Here is an 18,565-nt window from a genome sequence, read left to right as displayed (position 1 = left end):
TAAGAACCTATAGAATGAAATCTTTTCTGTTAGGGTGTGGGTTGATTGGTTTTAAGCAATCATATAGATTTCTATGGCAGGGGTTATTATTTTCTATCAAATTCTACAGCATTTGGGTGTTTTTGTTTTGTTTTTAACTCATCGCCATAGAAAACATTTTCTGTTACATTCCATAAGACTTTCCAATAAGGGCAAGGTGATAGGTGCTTCAGAAATACCTAAGATAGCAAGGTGAAATCCTGGTTCCATTCAAATCAATGGAACTTTTACCATTAACTTTAATGGGGCCAAGATTTCATCCCTTGAGAGTTGAATGTGTTTCCCTCCACTTGTCTGACAAAGCCTGAATCTGTTGATCTTTGGAGGACAGTTCAGAACCCATTTTCCCCTCTCTTCCTGTGGGAAGATTTCTGAAGTAAAGGGATTGCTTTTGTATTTAATTTTTTGTGGAATGTCTTTTCCCGGTTAATATAAATTGATTGATTTGAGACTTGCTGATTAGGCACATCTTATTGCAGAGGCTCTCCGCAGTTAAGGTTGCATTCTGAAATGTCCTTAAAATGGAGCATAACTCTCCCCCCCGCCCCCGTGTATATGGTAGCCTTTTGTTGTTCTTCAAGTGATGGTCCCTACTGTATTTCACTGAGGGTTTATGCATGTACGCCATGCATCTGGAGCCAGAGAATTTGAAAGTAGTAGTGTCTGTTGGTCCATGCATGTGCCCTTGCTTCAGCTCATGGTTTCGTCTGAGGTGATAATGGGCAGGGCAGTCCAATTGCGTCTCCTATTCCTTCTCACCATTGTATGGTGTTCAATGAGGTAGTGTGGAGAAATGGTTATTGGAAGCTTGGTATTATACCCATACATTACATCTGATGGTGACATGTAAGGGATGAGTTACGGTTGTGGTCTATGGTGTATGTTTTTTGTGTTAGTGGTAAGATATGTGTCTATTGATAGAAGTTGTGTTCTGTGACGTGGCTTAACTTTTCAATTCTTGCTTTTGTGATTCCGTTATGTCTGCCAGCCTTAACGGCTTTACAATGATTTTTTTTTAAATGTACAAATAAATATTGTTTCTAAGATTTATTTCTTAATTAACTGTTTTAACAGTGTTCAATACTGAACCCATTCTTGGCCCTCCACCTCAAAATCCCCAGTTGTTCCATGTCTGAAAAATAAGATAGTGTTATGTTTGTTATTTTGTCCTAAACTTCTGCCTTTCAGTCTTTTTAAAAGTATGGATTTGGTTTGCCTCGCAGCTATAGGATTAAGCCATTTTGAATTCTCCTATGCCATCTTAAAAAAAGGTTTTCCAGGTAAGGGTACGGTGGGGAAGCAAGCTGGAAAAAAGAAATCTCACCAAATAGAGAGCAGTATCTGAACACCTGTTTCTTAAGTAAATTGAGAGATCATCTGAGGTACTATGGTACTTACGAAAAGTCTGCTTTGGAGTATAATTTCCTCCGGCCATGCAGTAGCTATTTAGGACCTGTGCGTTGGTTCTTTTTTAAAAGCTGGTACGAGAGTTTGTTATCACAAGCCCAGTTCTTAGTGGAAACCTGTTTTGAATTAATTTTTGTTTTCTTTCATTTTCAGGCCCTATTTGTCCTGCTTTTGTTGCAGTCAAAATGAGAAATGAGTCGCTCCCAGTTTATGCAAAATCTGTTGTATTCTCATAAATAATATTCTATTCTCTATACAATGATATTTTTAGACCATCTGTAATGGTTGGGATGGCGCTGTCCAAAATAAGAGTTACATAACTTCACAAAGTGCAGAATTTATTTAAAAAAAAAAATTGTGTTCCACGGCTTTTGCACTGTCGTGTAGCAGATGGCCAAAAGACTTGTAGAGCTTGGTTGTGCTACATTTGTAGCCTTTATAGTGAACTGTTCCTGAATAATTTACTGAAATCTAACCTGCATTATAGATACAATAAGCACATCTTCATACCCTATTATTTTCATATGACTTAAATAGGCTTTATGGGTATAGGCCTTTATGGACCCAGAACCCAAGTGTAAATCTTATTCTTATTTTTAATAGTTCTATTTATTTTTTTTAAAATCTAATTTCCTTTCACAGCACACACAAAATTAAATGTAAAAATGATCAGCTCCTTTGCCACTGGTTTCTATTCCGATTTCTGCATGTACAGCTGGAACCAGAGCAACAATGTTCTATTGGAATGACAGTGCTTCAGAAATGGGCGTGTTTGAACATGGGGCACCATTGGCTGTGTTTAGCTCAGCAGCAGTAAAATGGATCAGAACATATCTTCCTTTCTTTCCACAGATTTCCCCCAAAATAATCTTGATGTTATTTATTTTTCTAATATCTAGGATGAAAATCCTGAGTTTATGAGAACAAAGTGACTTTGTGATTTAAATTACTAAGGCAATCAGATGTTCACTGTATATGCTGAGCATAGAGGACATTACTTCAACACACATGTTGTCCAAATAAATCAACTTCCATTTTTATTTCCACTTCAGATTGTCTTGGAAAACAGCAGCCGAGAAGACAAACATGAATGCCCCTTTGGCCGCAGTAGCATCGAGCTGACAAAGATGCTGTGTGAAATCCTGAAAGTAGGAGAACTACGTAAGTCTAACCTGGTTATTTAACCAAACGTTTCAGTTTAAGATGGAGATCTGTGTGATTCTTTTCATTGTTGTCTCCAAACTATTTTTCTGGTGGTGATGCATGGGTCCCCAGTAGTCTCAGAGTGGATTGAATGCTACATAAGTTTGATTCAGTAGAAGCGTTTGCCATTGTGATCTTGTTTTGTATATGCTTATACATTGGGTATTGTACCAATTGCAACTTGCTGTATTAATTCCAGTTTTTTTGGCAAATTGTGTGCATTACTGAGTGTGGGTATAATATGGGAAATGGGCATCCTGACTGTAAATCCTTTCAGACATTTAACAAGGCTGTTGTTAGTGCATTAGGGTTATTATACTAGCTATCTGTTGGTGTTATGATTCAGTAGGTGGCATAGTCCCCTCAAAGTCCATACTGAACCGGTGCCCCCAGCAAGATACTTCCAGAACCCTGTGCCGCTGGAGGGTACTGTCTTTTGGTTGAGAGATAATATCAAGATCCTGGCTACTTGTGGTCACTGAAAGATCCTCTGACTTTTGCATGATTATGGTGGTAACTCCAGTGTTCTAGGGCAATTCTAACTTGGGTAATTACATTCTTCCTATTTACATTTTCTCTTCAGTTGAATAAAATACTATATTCTTGACATGCTGTTGTTAATTGTATAGGGTTGCTATGTGCTGCTGGACAGTTGTCAGCTTTTATCCAGAGATAGATACATTTTGGGGGTGATGTTCAGGTTCCCCACATAAAAGATTCAATATTGCAGCCCTTACTTAGGTTGCTGAATGCTTTCTCATGTGAGCAGTTCCACTGATTTAACGAGGCTACACATGTACATTTGCACAAGTATGCAGGGCCGGATTTCCAGTTAGGCACAGTAGGCATGTGCCTAGGGGTGCTGGCATTCTAGGGGTGACTAAAAGTTAAAAGTGGGTTAAAAGTTTCATTTTTTACGGAAAACACGAAGGTCAGCTGTAGGCAGGTGTGTGTGTGTGTGTGTGTGTGTGTGTGTGTGTGCTGAAGATGCTGTGCCTAGGGGCTCGTAAGGTGTAAACCTGCAAGTAAACCCATAGTTTGTAAATACATTACAGTATTTAAAGTTCTACATAAATGTCAGCTATTACATACATCATTTACTATAATAGTGCACTGTAGAATAACAAAATTACAGTAGAAAGTTAATGATATAATTTCAAGCAGTTTACAATTAGTTTTGAGTACTATACCTATATAGTTTTTCTCTGTGTTTACATTTATCATTTTCATTTCTTAATTAGTATAGTGTAGCAATGTATGACTCAGTGCATTGTGTATCATTTCGGTTACAAATCAGTATTATTATCGTTCCTGTCTTTGCCAACAGACATTGCCACAAGTTCCATTTCCATACAGCCCAAGTTGGCAGCACAACTTTGCCATTGAATTTCTACCGCACACATTCTTTTTCTACATTCGCTATGCTAATGAAGTCTTTCCTTTCCTCTTGCCCCCGAGCCCACTGCGGCAGTGTGCAACAAAACTGAGGAAGTCAGAAAAGCGAGAGCTAATGGTTATAAGTGTTACTTTGGTGGTTGTTCCCACAGGCTCTGCAACATAAATCAGAAGTTCAATTTAAAAAGTATGATTTGGCTGATACTTCATCTAATGCTTTTAAGAGCAGGATGCGAAGAGAAAGGGGAAATTCTTCCCTGTGCAGAGACTAGTCTTGTGCTGGCCCATCACTTAAAGCCTTCAAAATAGCTGATTAGACTGTATGCATCCAAGATAATAACATAGTATCAGTTTTGAAGTCCAGCATTAAAAACCCCCACTGAACAGTAGAAAAGGATTAGTAAATGAATAGTTCAGACTACAGACTGTTATAGAACAACTGTAATAAGACTGAAGAGACATGACAATTATAGTTGGATATGCTGTCATGGGTGTCTCCCACCCGAATAATCTTACTGCCACTGGCTAGGATATAAGACTGAAGAGTTTCATATGTGCAACTGCTGGCTTGTATGAAGTCTCTGCTGCTAATTTTTTGGTGGGGGGGAAATAATACGTTTTGTTGATTTTCCATGATTTATATCCTGGTTTCTCCCCACTCAGTTGTTTGCCAGTGCACAATAACATCAGTAATCATTAGTATAGCTCCTTCAAATGGTGATGTCACCATTCCACGTCAATCTTTTTAGCACCCTGTTTGAAGAGGTGCATTACAACAGAAAGATTGTGAGGTTGGTTTGTTTGTTTCCATTCACTTAAAAGTATTTTTTAATAAAAATGAATAAATAAAGAATTTTGTGTTAATTCTGAGGAGGTTTTTAAAAAACCTAATACATATTTGGTAGAGCGTTTTGGAGGAAGGATTCAGGAAAGGCAGGGAAAGAGAGCAGTAAGAGATACAAACCTGGGAAAAGAGGGCAATACGAGGTGTCAGGGATAGAATGTTTGGGGCAGAGAAGCAAAGGTTAAGAGAGTCTGGGTGGGCAGCAGGGAGTTGGCTTCTAATTAGAATGGGCACCATCTTGTATGGTACCATTCATTTCAGGGACTTGTAACTTCCGGAAGCTTTCAACTTTTGAGTTCAAAATTTTTCAATGTCTGGTCTTTGGGGGGCCAGAATGAGTAAGCTTTTGTTTTGTTTTGGTTTTTTAAAAAAAGTTTATTGTCAGTACTATTTGAGCATGAAGATAAAGGAGGGGAAAATATATTTTTGGCATCTTAAAAAAAATCCTATCACCTTTGTGGAGGAGCTGTACCACTAGAGACAGAAAGTTAATGTTTACCTAGAGTTGGGGGGTGGAGTCAAGCTATTGGGCAGGAGAGGGGAAAAGGATGGTCAGGTGATACGGGGGGGGGGAATCTATGGCCCCTCACTTTGAATGGCGCTCTGCAGTGCCTGCTGATCTATCCGTCTATTCTGTTGGTCACATTAGTATATCTAGTACCTCCCAGCAATAACAATTAAACAGCAAATCCTATCATCTTTTTTGAGAAGCTGTACAGCTTAAGTGTGTGTTTACCTAGAAATAGCTCTTGCTGACGGGGAATTCCTTTTAATATCCTAGTGAAATTTGGTTTTGCTTTGATCAAGTTACAACTTGTTGAAGACTATATTCTGCACAGACTGTATTTTGCACAGGGTTCTTTTGTAAGTGTGTACATTATGTAGCCAAAGTTTAGTATTAAAAAGCATTGGGCCGGTTCTTCAGTTGGTGTGTATTGCTTCTATGAAGCTACACTCATTCACACCAGCTGTGGATCTGGCCCATTGTGTAGTTAAATACTGCCTCGTAATGCATGCACATGGGTAAGGTTGAACATGCTGTGACAGTTCTTGACTTTTGAGTATCTAACTGTGCAGTCTTAGTGTTTTTAATATGGTTGTTTATGTGAAATTACAATTATAAGGTCATTTACAAAGCCATAATGAAATATAGTATCTTATAACATTTACTGAAAAGAAAAAAAAACCTCTAAAACAACATATGCAGTTGTATATGTCAGATCCTATGTGGTTAACAGCCAAGTATGATTTTTGGTTTATTATGTTGAGAAGTACAAACTAGAACTGACATTTAGGAGAACATGTACGGAAACTTTCCTTTTCAATTGAAAATAGAGGCTGTGTTGCTGATCTGTAGTCTTAAAATCAGCAGTTACCGTCTAGGGCAAGGGTTGTCTTACAGTTAATGTTTTGTGTTTCAAAATGTGCATTCAGGCTGCAACTGTTTCTTCTTTAGAAATTCAGAGCTAGCCATTATTGTATTGGAACGCAGGATTTTTTTTACAGTTTCTAAAGTGTATCATTTAAAAGGCACAAAGAATTACTTTCTGCTCCTGAAATATTAAATGGTAGAAACTTTCTTTAAAGTGCAAAGTTGATAAATCATTCTTCATAAATAATGGACAGCCTAGCTGCTTTTTTGACTCTGATTATTTTCTGTTTGCTCCACTGTATTAAATACCATAAGATGATAAAAAGATAAATCCTGCATATCCCATGGACTTTTTTAAAGCACCCCACTCTTCCAAGCAGAGTTTTGAGGAGAAGGCTAAGTGCATACGTTGCGTTTGGCTTTTGGATCTGAATTTTTATTTGGTCTCATTCTCAAAGTGACTGACAACTTGTGAAATTAGGTTTCAGTTCAGCAAAGCACTTAAGCATATGCTTAAATCCAAATCCCAAATCAATGAAGCATAAGAACATGCTTTAAAATTCTGCATATGCTAAGTGCCTTGCTAAATCAGGTCCTCCAAACCAGGGCAGCTGAAATATTAAGAGAACGAGATTGGTATCTGTCTGTCCCTCTTACCCATTGGCCTCAGTGTGTCCTGAATAGGGACTGGGGCTGTGATACAAGAGGATATTTCACATTAGTTACTAGTCTTATATTACAGCTGTTGTTGTGGGAAAGTTTAGGTTAAGAGAGAGGTTTTGCAGTTGGACCTGAACCTGATAAGGCCTGCAGTAACTTTGATTTCCTCAGTAAGGGAGTTTTGTACCTTGGGATAGCTCTGTCTCATGGTACCATGTGTGTTCTATCAAGTTACCCTGAAAAGAAAGAGATGAGGTGGGCAAATCAATTGAAGGTCTTATCTAACCAAGATTCTCTCTCCCTCCCTCCCCCCCCCCACACGAGGTTCTGTGCATTGTGGGGTGCCATCATACAGTAGCACCCCTAAATCTGCTGTGATAATCCTGCTCACGTTCCATGAGTCACTCGTGACACACCCATAGTAGCGGATTTGCCAACATTGTTGTGGTCCACATTACATGCATACATCATCCCAAATAGACTTAACTGAGAAGGCAGGAAGGGCAGACAGAACACTGAAATCCCCACTTCCTCCCCACCGGCTATGGGGTCTTGGGCACCCTCTCTCACCCCCTTTCCTTCCATCTTAGATACAAGTAACATGTGACCAAATGTGAATTGAACCTGAAATGTCTTTTTGCTGCATTCTGATTCCCAGTGCCATAGCATAGGCCGGTAACCCCGCAAGACCTGTCCTGCTTTGTGTTTGTTCAGCACCTGGCACAATGGGTTCCAATCCCGAGTAAGCCTTTTGGTACTACCACAATACACAGTATAACAAGGAAGGCCCAGAAGTGTTGCGGGGCACATCATAGACTTTAAGGCCAGAAGGGACCATCGTGCCAATGTAGTCACGTTCTGCACATTGCAGGCCACAGAACTTCACCCTCCCATTCCTGTAATAGACCCCTAACTTCTGGATGAGTTACTGATGTCCTGAAATCATGATTTAAAGACTTTAAATTACAGAGAATTCACCACTTACTCTAGTGACCCAGGCCCCATGCTGCAGAGGAAAGCAAACCTCTCCTCCCCGGGGGACTTTGCCAATATGACCTGGGGGAAGCATGCCTGCAAATTACCGTGACAATGGAAGCACAAGTGTCATTGGCATCTCACTAATCTTGCATGGATTCCTGTGGTAGAGATCCTGTGATTTTAGTTACTTGCTTCTTCTATTGAAGGACCTAACCTCTGAAATATAAACTGTGTATAGTTAAAACCCTGTTTTTGAAGGCTTTGGGGGATACTACAAAAATGTGTAAAACTGAGGTTGAGAAAAGTGGGAGTCCTGAAGAAAGCTTAACCTTCAGTAATGAAGCTTCATGAGGGAGACTGTTGGGCACTTCAGATAGAAAAACAGATCTGGATGTAGTGAAATTTGTTGGAGATATGGGGTTTGCAAAATTCTGTAACAAGAATGTTATGTTAAGCATTTTGTACAACATGTCTCTGCTTTGATCCGCTTTACAAACATTCGATAACTTTTTCATCACCAAACCCAATTTTAGCAGGTAATTGGTGGTATCCCCAACTTTATTGAGGCAGTCAGGTTAAATGACTTGTTTATTGCCACAGAGGAAATTGATGTCAGAGTTGGGATGAAAACTGAGAATTCTTTGTTTGCTATCCTGTGCTCAGACCACTAGACCATAGCCCCTTCTCTTGCATCATTAATTACTACTAGTATTTATTTTTTATACAAAATTGCTTCACCCTTTTCAATGCTTGTTGCTGGTTTTCCACATTTCAGTTGAAACTTGATATTAAACACAGTGCAACTGCCATGTTGACACTCACAAGAAGACACCAGACTCGTACATGAGTCTTTGTACAAATGAAAACTAAGGATTGCAGTGGTATATATTGTGAAGGCAGTTTTTGTGCTGACTTTTCTCATTATTGGTACCAGATTTACATTCTAATGCCATTTATAAGCCTACCTTCTATGTGTGAGTAATTCTGTAGTAAGTCATGCCAGGCTTAGAGTAGTTTTTGAGTAAGTGGCAATAAGAGACAGATGTTGAACTCAATGTTTCCATTTAATTGTTTTGATGGGTGGTAGTTAGGGTCTGTTGAACAGATCTGCACTTAAATTTTACTACAAACCACCTGGGTTTATATCACTCATGCTGTATATCATCCTAGAGCTTGTGTTAAATATACAACTTTCTCATTGGTATGATTTTTGTGTTTTTGTTTTCGTTTTCATTTTAATTGCAGTGAATTCCATTCAGTTGTGCATTAGTGCTAATCTTCATCATTTTACAGGGTTGTTTTTTCTTGACTTTTTTTTTTAAGTGCCAGTATATTATTGTGACATTACCCAGTGTACATTCTGGACTGATGAACAGCTATGTGGTCTGAGTTCTCCAACCTGGAGTGCTTTTTACACTGATTTGCTGTCAGCTCACATTCTCCCAGCTCTACTGCAACAGTGCTACAGCCAGTCACACATGAATTACACTGCAGGAGCAACACCAGCAAATTCCAAGTCCCAGACTTTCCCCCAGAAATGTGCATCTTGTACTGCCCAGCTCTCTCCTGGACAATACAAGCGCTCATGAAGTCTGTCATTTTATTAGTACAAAATGATATGCACAAATCCTGTTATCCCAAAAGGAGCTTCCCAAACACTTCAATCCAAACAAACTATCTATATAAAAACCATAAAACAAGTTTGTTAATTGCAAGAGGTAGATTTTAAGTGATTACATGTAATGAGGCATAAAAGTCAGAATTGGTTACAAGAAAATAAAAGTACATTGCAACTAACTCCTAACTTAACAAGCTAGAGTGAATTTAAAGGAAAGGTCTCTCTCACTACATGTCTTTTAGCAGTCTTACTGACTTTTAGTCAGGATCCCTTCCCCAGTCCACAACTGTTGCCTTTCTTCTTCAGGTGTTGTGGATGCCGTGGGTAGAGAGAGAGGAAGAATCCTGCAGGCATCTCCTCTCTCCTCTTTACAGATCTTTCTCTTCTTTAAGAATCATGTCAAATTGAAAGGGGGAGGGATAGCTCAGTGGTTTGAGCGTTGGTCTGCTAAACCCAGGGTTGTGAGTCCAATCCTTGAGGGGGCGATTTACGGATCTGGAGTAAAAATCCATCTGGGGATTGGTCCTGCTTTGAGCAGGGTGTTGGACTAGATGACCTCCTGAGGTCCCTCCCAACCCTGATATTCTATGATTCTATGAAATTCAGGAGACAGAAAGTCTGTGTGGATGGGAACTCCCAACTGTTTCTTTGTCAAGATGTAGATTTTCTCCCACATCCTCTTTCCTGCCAAAGAATGCCACTTAACCAGGTGATGCTCCATTTGATTTTGCTAACACCTGGCAGAGGTGTTGGCTAGCCTTTTGTTCCTGGGGAACTGGTTTGTGGCTGCTCCCCCCAGACTCGGAATATATCTAGTAATACCATACAGAGGAATCCTACAGCTTTACTTGCAATGTTGCCACACACATTTTACCTGGGAAATAATGATCAGCAAATTATGAGTTTTCAAATGATACCTCACAAAGCATACTTTGTACAAAATTTATCATAGTCCTATAAAAGGGGTGAACATAGGGGTACAGACTGTCACAATTTTAATACCCGTTTGATTTGGAGTTGATACCGTTAGTATACAGGCTTTTGGCTTTCTCTCTCTAGTTGTTGTCCAATCTAACGGATTTCCATGCTGCAGAACTGAAAGAGTTTAGAAATTCTTACAGATCCAGTGTCATTTTGTCAAATAAAATGTGTAGGGGGTTTAGGAGGTGTAGAGTAGTCTGCATGGTTATGCCTGCTGAGATGAATGTAATCAAATCTCATGCTTCAGGGAGTAAGCTGATTGCTTCAGGGGTCAGGAAGCAATTTTTTCTTCATGCACAATCAACACCATGCATTACGGTTTTATTTTTTTTCTTTTAAGTCTTTCTCTAATATAGAAAATATTGGCCACTGAAGAAATCAGCATATGAGACTTGATGGGCCATTTGTTCTGACCTGATACCGCAAATGCTGTAATTTTATGATTTTATAGCTACATTTTAAACTTTTTTCTTGCTTGTAACTTTATATGTTTTTTCTTCCAAACATGAACAACATAAAGCCCCAGAAATATTGCAGAGATGAAAAAAATGGAGCTGTTCTTACGTTCCCTCCCTCAGTTACATTTTCACAAGGCTATGAAACTTGTACATGAGCCAATAGAAGTATGACAGTAAGATGGCAATTTTCTTATATAGATACGGGAAGGTGAGGGAAAATAGAGCAGGTGCCCATGTCATCTTGGATTTGTTAGTTATGTCACTGTAACCTGGTAAATTAGTTAAACCCTTCAGCATCCTACTTCTTGCTTTTTTTATGTTGCATTCATTCTGTTCATCCATCCCATAGGCCGTGGAGCCCGGGGGGTACTTGTGCCATGGCCTGATCACTTTTGGGCCAGACCAAACCTGAGTGGGCTGCAACCCTGTGTGCCAAGTGTGATGTTGTGCACTCTATGGTTTTATAAAAATATGATAATAAGTGAATATAATGTAACTTGGATATGCTTCATGCAAAAGGTCTCTTGTAAGGTATCATTACAAAGCTTATAATCTACTGATTGTGATCATCGTATTTGTATAAATGTATCACTCTTGTATCTAAAACTAGAAATATAAAATATAACTCTGAGGGCCTACAGTAATTATGCAAAATGTGGGCCATTAATGGTGGTTTGGAATCTTGATGACTCTCATTAACCAGGATCATTGTCTGCAGATGGCTGTGTTTTACCTGTGAGTCTTCCTGTATATGTGTTTGCTGGCAAGTGGGTAATGAACTCTTAGATTGATATGTGATCATGTCACCTGAACTGGAATCCATCTTTAACCTGGTGCTTTTCCAGTGGGTGGGTGGAAACCCAGAGGGACAAAGGATTCCCACCTTATGCAAAAGATATATAAAGGGGTGGAACAGAACAAAGAGGGAGAGAGAGGAGCCATCATGAAGAATCCCCTAGCTACCACCTGAGCTGGAACAAGAGCTGTACCAGGGAAAAGAATTGTGCCCAGGCCTGGAAGGTGTCCAGTCTGAGGAAAAAACTTACTGATGCATCTTTAAGGGTGAGATTATCTGTATTTAGTTTGATTAGACATAAATTTGCGCACTTTATTTTATTTTGCATGGTGACTTACTTTGTTCTGTCTGTTACGACTTGGAACCACTTAAATCCTACTTCCTGTATTTAATAAAATCACTTTTTACTTATTAATTAACTCAGAGTATGTATTAATACCTGGGGGAGCAAACAACTGTGCATCTCTCTCTATCAGTGAAATATTGGAACGGCCTTCCGAGGGAAACGGTGGGGGCGAAGGACCTGTCTGGTTTTAAGATTAAGTTAGATAAGTTTATGGAGGGAATGGTTTAATGGAAAAACATGATTTTCGCCAAGGAATACCGAGCCGTGGCAGGTAAATAGTATAATGGCTAACAAGGGTCAGGCTGGAGACTCTTGCCTACATGCTCGGGTTATTACTGATCGCCATATTTGGGGTCGGGAAGGAATTTTCCTCCAGGGTAGATTGGCAGAGGCCCTGGAGGTTTTTCGCCTTCCTCCGCAGCATGGGGCAGGGATCGCTAGTAGGAGGGTTCTCTGCCAATTGAAGTCACTAAGCCACAGGATTTGGGGACTTCAACAGCAGAGTCAAGAGAAGGGGTAGGGACGGCTTTGTGGCCTGCAGCATGCAGGGGGTGAGACCAGATGATCATAATGGTCCCTTGTGACCTTAAAGTCTATGAGTCTATAAAGGGCGAACAATTTATGAGTTTACCCTGCATAAGCTTTATACAGGGGAAAACGGATTTATTTAGGTTTAGACCCCACTGGGAGTTGGGCATCTGAGTGCTAAAGACAAGCAGACTTCTGTGAGCTGTTTTCAGGTAAACCTGCAGCTTTGGGGCAAGTGATTCAGACCCTGGGTCTGTGTTGGAGCAGATGGGAGTGTCTGGCTCAGCAAGACAGGGTGCTGGAGTCCTGAGCTGGCAGGGAAAACAGAAGCAGGGGTAGTCTTGGCACATCAGTTGGCAGCTCCCAAGGGGGTTTCTGTGATCCAACCCATCACACCAGGTTCCACTCACTCAAATTTGGAGGGGGTAGGTGTAGAAGCTCATGGGCTAGTGAATGTGGATGGGGTCCGACTTCTGGGGTGGACTCTTGAGAGGGGTAAAGGATGGTTAGGTGATGCGGGGAGAGAGAATCTATGGCCCCTCACTTTAACTGGCACTCTGCAGTGCCTGCTGATCCCTCCATCTATCGGTCTATCCTATTGCTCCCATCACCATGATATCTAACACCTTCCAGTAATAACAATTCAACAGTAATTCAGTAATGCGAACAAAATGTTTCCTGCCATTACAATGGTCAGGAGAAGGGACAAAGCACTCTAAGCTGATCATAATTCTTAAGGGACTTTTGGACATTTATTACTAGCAGTTCATTATAGGGACAATAAATATGCTCATACGTTTTAAGGTGAAGCTGAGAGTTGATTCAGTAAAATCTGAGCTGAATCTTGGCAAAATATATATATATATTTTTAAGCAAACAATCTCCCTTCCCATGTGGTCAGTAGAAGCTGCCATGAGGCTTTATCTGTGAGAGGCCCTTGACTTTGGAACTTGCTCCTGTCCTTGTTCTAACTCTTAACCTTTAGGGTACACGGCAAAGCCCTTCTGCAATGCAGTAGCCAAAAGGGTTATTGCGATGCATGGCTGTATACATGCGGGGGAGTAGCGAGGACAAATAGGGAGGTGTATAATGCCATTGGTGAGGCAGATACTGGAATACGTCACACAGTTCTGGTGTCCACATTTTTTAAAAGGACATGAAAAAATTGGAGAGGGTGCAGAGAAAAGCCACATAAATGATTTGAGGATTGGAAAAAATTGGCTTACAGTGAGGACTTTAAGGAATTCAGTCTGTTTAGATTATCAAAATGAAGACCAAGAGGTGACTTGTTTACAGGGTACAAGTACCTTCCTGGGGAATAAATACCAGGTGCTAAAGGGCTCTTTAATCTTGTGTTGAAAGGCACAACAGAACCAATTGCTGGAAGTTAAAGCCAGACAAATTCAAATTAGAAGAAAAGCACACATTTTTAACCATGCAGGGGACTAACCACTGGAACAAATTACCAAAAGAAGGAGTGGATTCTCCATCTCTCGTTATCTTCAAATCAAGATTAGATGTGTTTCTGGAACATATGGTTAGTCAAGCACAATTTATTGGGGTCAGTGCTGGGGTAACCGTCTGAAATGTATGATACAAGAGATAAGACTAAATGATGGTCTCTTCTGGCCTTAAACATCTATGAATCTATTCTCCTTGGATTTTGGAGAAAGAAGAGACATGAGGAATGTTGGGACGGAAGTTTATTTTCTACCAATCCATTGGCGAAACTGATGGCATGCTAAATAATAACAATTGTATTTTTAAATATTATCACAAGTCCCAGGAGCAGTAGTTTAGGCCTCTCTTATCTTTTATTTTAAAAAAATAGATCAGGAGAAATAATAAAATAAATGTCAACACAGATAGTCCAACAAATGGAAATATTCAGCTGAAAGAAATCTGATTATTGCCATGGATACAGGTTTGACTGGAATAAGATCCCCAAATGTCACCCATCTTGCAAACTGAACCTTTTCTGAGCATCAGATGAATTAACTTTTTTTATTTTATCTCTTGTGCACCTCTGCACTTCTTGGTTCCTTTGGGGATAGAAAGAAGAGGTAATGCAAGTACAGCAAGAAAAGCTCTTTTCACAATATTTCTGGCCTGCCCAGAACAAGGAAGCAACGAAAATCTTAAAGTAGCATCTAGGCTTGTGAAATGACTACTGTGGTTCTGCACATTAAAATGATTCAGATAGCTGAGACGTGCAGCCAAACTTTTTGGTGTTTAACTGAACCAATCTTTGAACATTTTAAGTTTTGCCCATTGCTCACTGCTGCCTGAAAGATTAATGCTATGCAAATTGGACTTCAAAGCAAAATTGTCTTGAAATCCATTCTGGACCTTCTTTCCTCACTTATGTGATTAATTTCTGAGTACAGCATTAATAAAAATAGTCAGGGCCCCATGTATTCTGCAGCAAGTTGGGCCTAAAATCTATAGTAAGATTCTTGGATTTGACAACACTTTTTCGTGGCAGATTGGAAGGTCTGATGCAGCTTCATTTAAAAGTAAATATAGCTTGTTAATGAATTAAATATCATACTGAACAACACACTCAGTACAGTAGCCCTGTGTTGTTTTAATGATTCCATTAAATGTATTGTAATGCTATTTTTGATACGCCAGAGACTTTTATATTCACAATGAGTAAGAGTTTTCTTTTTACAGCTGGGTAGAAGACAGTTGGGGCTTTTGGCACCTGCGGAGATATGGGAGACAGTTTGGGATTGTGGGCTAAACATGTCAGCGGATGTTTCTCCTAAAATGATCAGCAGTGGAATAATTAACAATACGTGGATTCGGGGGCACGGTTCTGAGGCTGAGGAATGGATTCCACAGCAAAATCTGCAGAATTCACAAGCCCTGAAAATAATATCCTGTCCCCTGTAGGTTGATTTCCCTATCACAGAAACCAGCAGCACAACTGTGACTAACTGGCATCCTTATTATTAGTCTCAAGGACTCACCGGACATGAAATATATGAATTTACCACTTACCATTCGATGTAGTCTTCACAAGCCAAGTTTTAGACACATTTGTAGGATGCTACAGGAAAGCTTGCACTTCGAATGCCTATGCAGTAACTGTTCTGTGCATTAATAGAGGGATTCCGTCTCAGGAGTGGTTTGGTTGACCGGATTGCGTTAATAATTGACTTCAATAAGATGGTATGAATTTATTCAACAAGTATCTTTTGATATTTTTTAAAGACACAGGATGGGTGAAGTAATATCTTTAACTGAACCAACTTCTATTAGTGAAAGAGACAACCTTTCGAGCTTACACAGAACTCTGGAAAAGCAGCTCAGAGTGTCACAGCGAGATACAAGGTGGAACAGACATGAAGTTAATACATGTTGCAAGAGATCATTTAAGGTGAAGTGGGTATTGTTTGTTCTACAGTCATAGGACAAAGGAGGTTTAGTGGATTACAGATCGTTGTAATGAACCATAAATCCAGTGTCTTTATTAAGTCCATGATTTTTGCTATCTAGCATAGTTATGCATTTAAGTTCTCAGGCTTGTCTTTTGAAGGTTTCCTTTGAGGATGGGGAATGAGAGATCAGATATGGAGTGATCATGGATGATATGCTGTTTTGTCTTTTACCATTTTTCTGTGCAAGTTCACTCAAGAGGAATTGTCTCATTTCACCCACCTAATTGTTGTTGGGGTAGTTAGTGCACTGGATGAGGTATACCACATTTTGTGACAAGCATGTGCAAAACCCATGGATCTTGAAAGTTATATTATGGGGTGTATTGATCATTTTTACAGTGGAGATGTAACTGCAGGTTTAGCATCTGTTGTTATGGCAAAGTCTAGTGCCTCTTTGAGTTGATGTCTCCTGGACTGTGGGGGACCTTGGGCCTGATGATGAGGTTGGGAGGTTATTTGAAGGTGAGAAGAGGTGGTTCAGAAACAATTCATTTCACGATGATGTCCCCATCGAGAATGGGTCATAATTGTTTAATGATATCTCATATGGGTTCCAATGTGGGGTGGTAGGTGACAAGTAGAGAATTTTTTCCTCCTGTATTGAAGCAGGTTCTTTTGGGGTATTTGAGTGGCCTGTTCCATGGTATGATCTACTTCTCTGTTGGAGCACATTCTTTGGTATCTGAGTGCCTGGCTATGGATAACAGATTTCTTGGTGTGTTCGGGATGCATACTAGATGTGTGGAGGTTAGTGTGGTGATCTGGGAATTCCTTGTGTATAGTTGTCTGTAGGGTTCTATTGCTTAAGTTGGTCATGGTGTTGAGGAAGTTAATGTTGGCGTGGGAGTGTTCTAGAAAGAGTATGATGGATGGGTGGTGGTTGTTGAAGTTGTAGTGGAAATCTATGAGGGAGATTAGGTCATTTGGCCAGAGGCTGGCAAATATCAGATCTCAGATATATTATTAGTGCATTTGTCCAGAAATTCTTCAAGGTGGCCCATGAAGAGGTTGGCATAGTGGGGAGCCATCCTAGTATCTATGGCTGTTCCCATGGTTTGGACGAAGTGTTTGTTGTTTAATGTAAAATTGTTATGAGTGAGGATGAAATGGATGAATTTGCCAATGTGTTTGACTCATAGACTCATAGACTTTAAGGTCAGAAGGGACCATTATGATAATCTAGTCTGACCTCCCGCATGATGCAGGCCACAAAAGCTGGCCCACCCCCTTTCCCTTAACTCAGCTGTTGAAGTCCCCAAGTCCTGTGATTTAAAGACTTCAAGTCGCAGAGACTCCTCCAGCTAGCGACCCCTGCCCCATGCTATGGAGGAAGGCGAAAAACCTCCAGGGCCTCTGCCAATCTACCCTGGAGGAAAATTCCTCCCCGACCCCAAATATGGCGATCAGTAGAACCCCGAGCATGCAGGCAAGATTCTCCAGCCAGACCCTCATTGACCATTGATACAATTTACCAGCGATTGCACGTTGTTCACTAATTAACTAAAATCACGTTATCCCATCAAACCATTCCCTCCATAAACTTATCTAGCTTAATCTTAAAGCCAGAGAGGTCTTTCGCCCCCACTGTTTCCCTCGGAAGGCTGTTCCAAAATTTCACCCCTCTGATGGTTAGAAACCTTCGTCTAATTTCAAGCCTAAACTTCCCCACGGCCAGTTTATATCCATTCGTTCTCGTGTCCACATAAGTACTGAGCTGAAATAATTCCTCTCCCTCCCTGGTATTTATCCCTCTGATATATTTAAAGAGAGCAATCATATCCCCCCTCAGCCTTCTTTTGGTTAAGGTAAACAACCGAGCTCCTCGAGTCTCCTTTCATACGACAGGTTTTCCATTCCTCTGATCATCCTAGTGGCCCTTCTCTGTACCCGTTCCAGTTTGAGTTCATCCTTTTTAAACATGGGAGACCAGAACTGCACACAGTACTCCAAATGAGGTCTCACCAGTGCCTTGTATAACGGAAGCAGCACCACCTTATCCCTACTAGATATACCTCGCCTAATGCATCCCAAGACTGCATTAGCTTTTTTCATGGCCACGTCACATTGCTGACTCATAGTCATCCTGCGGTCAACCAGGACTCCGAGGTCCTTCTCCTCCTCCGTTACTTCCAACCAATGCGTCCCCAGCTTATAACTAAACTTCTTGTTAGTCATCCCTAAATGCATCACCTTACACTTTTCACTATTAAATTTCATCCTATTACTATTACTCCAATTTACAAGGTCATCCAAGTCTCCCTGCAGGATATCCCGATCCTTCTCCGAATTGGCAATACCTCCCAACTTTGTGTCATCCGCAAACTTTATCAGCCCACTCCTACATTTGGTTCCGAGGTCAGTAATAAATAGATTAAATAAAATCGGACCCAAAACCGAACCTTGAGGAACTCTACTGGTGACCTCCCTCCAACCTGACAGTTCACCTTTCAGTACGACCCGCTGCAGTCTCCCCTTTAACCAGTTCTTTATCCAC

At 40.3% G+C, this 18,565-nt stretch overlaps 1 protein-coding gene across 1 annotated transcript in view; it reads left to right on the top strand.

The window, feature by feature from the left end:
* The window catches only part of ELMO1 (engulfment and cell motility 1), a 322,852-nt gene that overhangs the window by 109,948 nt on the left and 194,339 nt on the right, over positions 1-18,565 (top strand). Inside the window, exon 11 of the mRNA XM_034761212.1 lies at positions 2,499-2,607. Within this exon, the coding sequence (XP_034617103.1) occupies positions 2,499-2,607 (109 nt within the window). The remainder of the gene's footprint in view (positions 1-2,498; positions 2,608-18,565) is intronic.

This window comes from Trachemys scripta, chromosome 2 (assembly GCF_013100865.1).
Source record: "Trachemys scripta elegans isolate TJP31775 chromosome 2, CAS_Tse_1.0, whole genome shotgun sequence".
Lineage (NCBI taxonomy): Eukaryota > Metazoa > Chordata > Testudines > Emydidae > Trachemys > Trachemys scripta.
The sequence above is the reverse complement of the archived record's forward strand: the minus strand, read 5'-3'. Positions and strand labels throughout refer to the sequence as shown.